The sequence below is a fragment of the Triticum aestivum genome, chromosome 2B (genome assembly GCF_018294505.1).
Source record: "Triticum aestivum cultivar Chinese Spring chromosome 2B, IWGSC CS RefSeq v2.1, whole genome shotgun sequence".
NCBI lineage: Eukaryota > Viridiplantae > Streptophyta > Magnoliopsida > Poales > Poaceae > Triticum > Triticum aestivum.
In genome coordinates, this window is record NC_057798.1 from 434375016 (window position 1) to 434381375 (window position 6360).

At 49.1% G+C, this 6360-nt stretch overlaps 1 protein-coding gene across 1 annotated transcript; it reads left to right on the forward strand.

Moving 5' to 3' along the window:
- Positions 1 to 2552: 2552 nt before the first annotated feature.
- Positions 2553 to 4860, forward strand: LOC123045320 (ACT domain-containing protein ACR6). Its single transcript, XM_044468321.1, has 4 exons — positions 2553 to 2803; positions 3074 to 3234; positions 3343 to 3410; positions 3501 to 4860. Exons 1-4 carry the CDS (start codon positions 2742 to 2744, stop codon positions 4539 to 4541), a joined length of 1332 nt encoding a protein of 443 aa, XP_044324256.1. The 5' UTR covers positions 2553 to 2741; the 3' UTR covers positions 4542 to 4860.
- The last annotated feature ends 1500 nt before the right edge of the window (positions 4861 to 6360 follow it).

Consider the following 6360-nt stretch of genomic DNA (forward strand, 5'->3'; position numbering starts at 1 on the left):
AAGATGCATAGCAAACTTGAAATTACAACACTAACGGAAAGGAACATAACTCACCATCGTGGCCGCCTCCTCGACCAACAATTAGGTAGCACATGTTGTGTCTACTATCGAGCATATATGTGGGAGACCCAACATTTGACCATCGACTAGACTGCAACGGCAGTACAAATCCCATGCGTTGTCGTCGACCACGGCCTCAGACTCTCTCCGAGCAATAGTAGCGAAGGCGTCAGGTAGTAGTGACCGCCTGGGGGAGACACAAGACACACAATGTTGGCCGCGACCTCAGACTCTCTCCAAGCGATGGATCGGTGCCAGGATAGAGGGGGAGTGGTGACGACGTAGAGAGATCCATGGAGGCCGACGACCGATGGTTAAGGCCGAGAGGGAGTGGTGTCGCGGATGTACCAATGAGATTAGTAATGCTTCTACATTTTAAAAACAACTACATTTTGTATGATTTTCGAACTGAATATCAACTTTATAATAAAGCCTTTAAATAAATACTAGTAGATGGTACATGCCATGCACGTGATGTCTTGCGATCAGACTACAACATGATGCAATTCTACATGGCTTCGTGCCCATATGTTTTTACATGATGGGTGCTTCTGCAGGAGTACAGTGGGTTCACGATAACCCCAGAACGACCATCTCGACGTCGTTTTGGCGCGCGGCCGCACCAAGCGAATCCCGGAAACCAGGGTCGTTGGATCAGTTGGGTTGGGTAAGAAATCAATGGCTAATAAATGCTTCTATGTGATGAGTCCAAGTTCAAAAATTTGTGTACTATAGTAGTAGAGACAAGGAAATGTTTTACTGTAATAATGTAATGTAATAATTAGCTACCATGTTTGGATGACATAATGACAATGACTAGCCACTATATTTGGATCACATAATGACACTAATGTTTATATTTTTAGTTTACTATGTCTAGTCTTGCACAGTGATTGATACCTGGTAATGCTTAAAGTTGCAAAACAGATCTCCCAAATACACATTATGTTAGTAGTAATTACAATGCAACATGTGAGTCGTCAACTTTGTCCATCCGGTTTGCTTGTATCCTAAATCTACTCTATGGTACATGGTTGGTCATGAGTTCAGACATGACACTCACTTCTAATAAAATTAGGAAGACATTAAGCGCGTTGCTATGGGTATTCTTACCAATGCAACAAAACAATGATGTGTTGAATGCAAGAAATTGGATGCCCATGCTTACCAACATAAATACAGATTATGTTCTGTGTTCTCAATTTCATACAATGTACAAACTTGGCAAGGGGGCCTAAAAAAGCCACAAGATTGAGCAAGGGGGAAAGGCCGCTACGTGAGTGCGCTAAATGCTACTCTGTCATAATGAGGTGTTGCCCGTTGGCAACTCGCCGCGAATATCTTCAAGCACATGAGTAACCAAGCTCTTTTGAGCCTATAAGATGCAACAATAGAGTTAATGGAGTGAGCACGCATAAGAAACCCCCCTTCCCCCGCGCGCGTGCAATGATAGGCCTCCAATCCATCGACAACGTGTATTCATGGATTCCCCGTGAAAGGATCAGGGCCAACAACCTCATCTTAGTTGGCACTCACAACTAGATGGGACGCGACCAAAAAACATCGGATGTTTGGCTGTCTCCAGAATGCATCAAATGCAGTTCCTTTATTTTTCATTTTCATGGCTTGGCGAAGTCTAGATAGGAAGATGGGTGTGAAAGTAAGTTAAGTTGCCAACAATTATTGTTGGTTGTTCGCAACTTGTGGAAGTAAGTTGCCAACACTTATTGTTGGCTGTTGGCAACTTACTTCCACACAACCGGTTTTAGACGATGTAACCGTTATTTCTAATTAATAAAGCTTCATCTTTCCAAAAAAAAAGGTTGTCAATAATTATTATTACCCTTGTCTTTTGAGGTGAACCGGCTAAGGCATGGTATTCAATAAAACTTGTTGATGCATGGAACTACTTAATAAGTTGAGATGGTTGGTGTCTTGTCGATAAGAATTATGTCTCTAGTTTGGTAAAAGCTAAAAAGTAACATGTCGCTGAAAATGAAAGAAACTTGAGGACCTTGCTTGTATGTCTCAGGCCGAATATAAATAAAATAATATTGTGGGGGGACAAACAAATTTTCTTTTGAGGGAATGAGGGACAATCATTTTTGTTTTACTTAGCTGATGATGTAGTCTTAAGTTCCCTTCGTTCCTCATGATGTTTTGATTTGAAAACAGACATATCTTTCGAATTTGAATGTCAGTTTATGTTGCCAAAAATTCTTTTCTTAAACTTTTCATCTTCATTCCCCAAGTTTTACATGTTTATCACGCACACTAGGTCATGCTAAGCGACGGCTAATAAAGAGAAAAGTAAAAAATTGACAAGTATGGGAAAGAAAACACGTTCCAATAACAGGGGATAGAAAAGAATCAACAATTTGGAATCTTCTAGCTACCAATTAATTACCTACCTATGATTGCGTAATTCCGTTTCACGTCCGACATATATATCCCCTACCAATTATAGGCTCTACAAAATCCATCGACATCAACCGGTTCATCCGTGCTCGCCGCCTCGCATAAAAGCCACGAGACAAGAAGCTTTTCGGTTGTCTGTCCGGGCAAGCCCAACACAATTCACTCTCTCTCTCTCTCTGCTTCGACGTCTCCTCTTGCCTGCCGCCTCTCTGCTTCGTGCCAAGTGAAGCTAAGCTGTTGATGCGAGTGAGGGTGTGCCCGCCATGGCTCTCGCAGACGACCACGACGAGTACGCGAAGCTAGTCCGGGGGATGAACCCGCCGAGGTGAGCAATTCGATTAGCCGCCCTTCACTTTTTGTAAAGTTAGCTTCGTTTTAGGGATTTCTTGGGCTCCATTTCGATTTTTGCAGTTCTTGACCTGCACAAATTTTGGTTATTGTTTTCTTTTGTTGGTGTGTTCTTCCTTCCTTGATCCTCAAATCTCTGTTCCGAAAGGACGGTCCTTGGTTGTTCGAAATTGGGAATCCTCTGCTCCTGGTTCCATCCTTGCTCTGCTCTGTTCTCATGATTTGGAGATTGGACGTGCTGTTGCAGGGTTGTGATCGACAACGAAGCCTCCGACGACGCAACCGTCATCCGGGTGGACAGCGTCAACAGCCACGGCACCCTCCTCGCCGTCGTCCAGGTCATCGCCGACCTCAACCTCGTCATCCGCAAGGCCTACTTCTCCTCCGACGGCAGCTGGTTCATGGACGGTGAGTGCGCCACACGGCCATCAAGACTTCTAGTTCTTCTAGCCCTCCGCCCAATTTCCGCGGAATCTAAGAAATTTCGGTTCTTCGTTTTCCCCTTGTTGTCCGCAGTGTTCAATGTCACTGACCGTGACGGGAACAAGGTTCTTGACACGCCAACCATCTCCTACATCCAGACGGTAATTCAGTCAAAACTTTGGTGCCCGGACGATGGAGTTTTTCATTGTGACGAGGAGTTTTTGAGGATTCAATTTGTTGTGTGTATGCAGACGTTGGAAGCCGAGGACTGCTACTACCCGGAGGTGCGCAACACGGTGGGCATCGTGCCGTCGGAGGAGTACACGTCGATCGAGCTCACGGGCACCGACCGCCCGGGCCTGCTCTCCGAGGTGTGCGCGGTGCTCGCCGGCATGCAGTGCGCGGTCCGGAGCGCCGAGCTCTGGACGCACAACACGCGCGTCGCGGCCGTCGTGCAGGTCACGGACGCGGCCAAAGCCGCGGGCGGCGCCATCGAGGACAAGGCCCGCATCGCCGACATCAGCCGGCGCCTCGACAACCTGCTGCGCGGGCAGAACGGCGTGCGAGCGGCGGCCGCGGCGAGCCTGACGCACAAGGAGCGCCGCCTGCACCAGATGATGTTCGAGGACAGGGACTACGGCGCCGCCGGACGGCCGGACCCGCGGACGGATGTCTCCGTGACGCACTGCGCCGAGCGCGGGTACACCGTGGTGGTGGTCCGGTGCAGGGACCGGCCCAAGCTGCTGTTCGACACCGTGTGCACCATCACCGACATGCAGTACGTCGTCCACCACGGCACCGTGAGCTCCGAGCCGGGCGGCGGCGCCTACCAGGAGTACTACATCAGGCACGTGGACGGCCACCCGGTGAGCTCCGAGGCCGAGCGCCGGCGCGTCGTCCAGTGCCTCGAGGCGGCCGTGGAGCGCCGCACTGCCGACGGGCTGGAGCTGGAGGTCCGCACCGACGACCGCGCCGGCCTGCTCTCCGACGTCACCCGCATCTTCCGGGAGAACGGGCTGACGATACGGCGCGCCGAGATATCGTCCGAGGACGGGGAGGCCGTGGACACCTTCTACCTGTCGGACCCGCAGGGCCACCCAGTGGAAGCCAAGACGATCGAGGCCATCCGCGCGCAGATCGGCGAGGCCGCGCTGCGGGTAAAGAACAACCCGCTGGCCGACGACGGCGGTTCCAGCTCCGAGGTCGCCGCCGGCTCGACGGCATTCCTCTTCGGGAACCTCTTCAAGTTCTACCGTCCGTTCCAGAACTTCGGCCTCATCAAGCTCTACTAGAACTAGTAATACTACATACAGAAATCATATGTAGGGTTCACAGATACAGATCTCAGTGTACATATTGGTCCAGTCCTTCCGGTCGGAAGATGATGGTGATGATCAAGCTAGTCTGGTGTAGATAGGTTGTGTAGACAGGGTAGCACAAACTAGCTCTGGAAAGAAATGTTAGGTCAGCTCAGAAAGGATAGCATCATAGCAACTAGTTTAGCTTGGGTATATACTGGAATTGGGTTGTACCGCTAGAATCTCTGTAAATACTCATCTTGTACATATATTCTTGTGGGGAAATATATATCAATAAGAAAACTTGTAAATACGTGCATGCATCATGTGTCATGTGTTTAGAATTTGCAAGAAGGTGTTCATTTGCATTTGTTAGGGCAACTCCAACATCCAACGTGCCGACCAAAACGGACGCCCGCTTTGTCCGTGGGTCGGTGATGTGGATCAGATCATGACCAAGACATTCAAGAGTGAGGTTAATGCTAGCACAAATGCTGAACCATTAGAGCATCCAAAGGAAGACAAGGGCAAAACCATTATCTTAGTTGGGAAGCTTCCGGTGCCTATTTTGGGAGAAATGACACATCAGATTTCCAGCTGCAACTTCTCACCTAAACCTAATTAATTCTGGAAGTCTCTAGCACCTTATAGAGGCTGGAAAAGATGGTCTTAGAAGTCAGCTTTCATTCAAAAAAAAAACCGGTGCATCATTTGAGGTCTTGAGTCAAAAGTTGTGCAAGTTTCCATGCAAGCTTACAGCGCGAGGCTCAACAAGTTTGCTCCTGCTACAACTTGGGGCTCACGAATTTACCCTTCCTTTTGAGTTGTTTTCGCACCTAACTAGTGGGTGCTTCTAGTATAAATACTCCCCAGCTGTTCCATGTGAGGGGGGATGAGATTTCTGAGTTTATGCTTGTAGACAGCCGGTGAGGTTGTATTGTGCTGTGAGCACTAGTATCGTTGAGTGTTAGCTCGTGTGTGTGGATTGGAGGGCCTGCCCTCAATTCATATAGGATTCTTGTGGTTCCCTCTTGTGATTCTTCATAGGTTCACAAGCTTCATGGTTTGGTTTGCATCCTTGTAAACCAAGCTAGTTATCCGCTGCAATTTATCTGAGAGTGTTTTCTCTTATTCTTGCCACTTGAGAGTAACAAAGTTTGTTGAAACAAGTTTTGAGTGAGTTTGTTGCTGCTCCTTGTGAGTTCTTTGGCATCGTGAAAGATCGTTTCCGAGGCGTCCCGCATCATCTTGGCATCAGAGCTTTAGGTTGTTCGCGGTGCTATTTTCTCTCTTGCTGATTTTGTTCTTGAGAAGCTTCCATGGGTTCGAGGAGATCCATCAGTGTTGATGGTGTGCATGGAGGTAAGCACCTCGTGGAGGAGGAGCTGCCACTTCCCATGTATGATCCAAGCTTGCATCCCGCCTATGTGTTGGCATTGGAGGATACACGAGAGTATGTGTTGAACAAGGTGGAGAGGCGCATATCGGCCGTGGAGACCAACCTTGGCCGGAGAATCGACTCCCTCATCGAGGAACTCCGTCGAGATAGGCTTACTGCACGGGGTCGACAACGACAAATCCCCGAACAGCGGGGCCAACGCCACCTTGAGGAGGAGCATGGAGAGCACAACCACGTCTACTCGGGTGATGCTCATAGCTACTACGCTGCACCACCTCGACGTGCTCGCTACGACCAGCGAGGTGCTACTTGGGCGCCACTGTCACCACCACGAGATGGGCTTGCGGCACGGGGTCGACAACGACAACTCCCCATACAGCAGGACCACCATGGAGAGCATTGGAGCGACCACTC

Bases quoted from the DNA above. Each gene is read 5' to 3' on its own strand.
- LOC123045320 (XM_044468321.1), top strand. From the start codon at position 2,742: ATGGCTCTCGCAGACGACCACGACGAGTACGCGAAGCTAGTCCGGGGG. The intron at 2,804-3,073 runs GTGAGCAATTCG...GTGCTGTTGCAG, and splicing joins CGGGGGATGAACCCGCCGAG to GGTTGTGATCGACAACGAAG. The intron at 3,235-3,342 runs GTGAGTGCGCCA...TGTTGTCCGCAG, and splicing joins CGGCAGCTGGTTCATGGACG to TGTTCAATGTCACTGACCGT.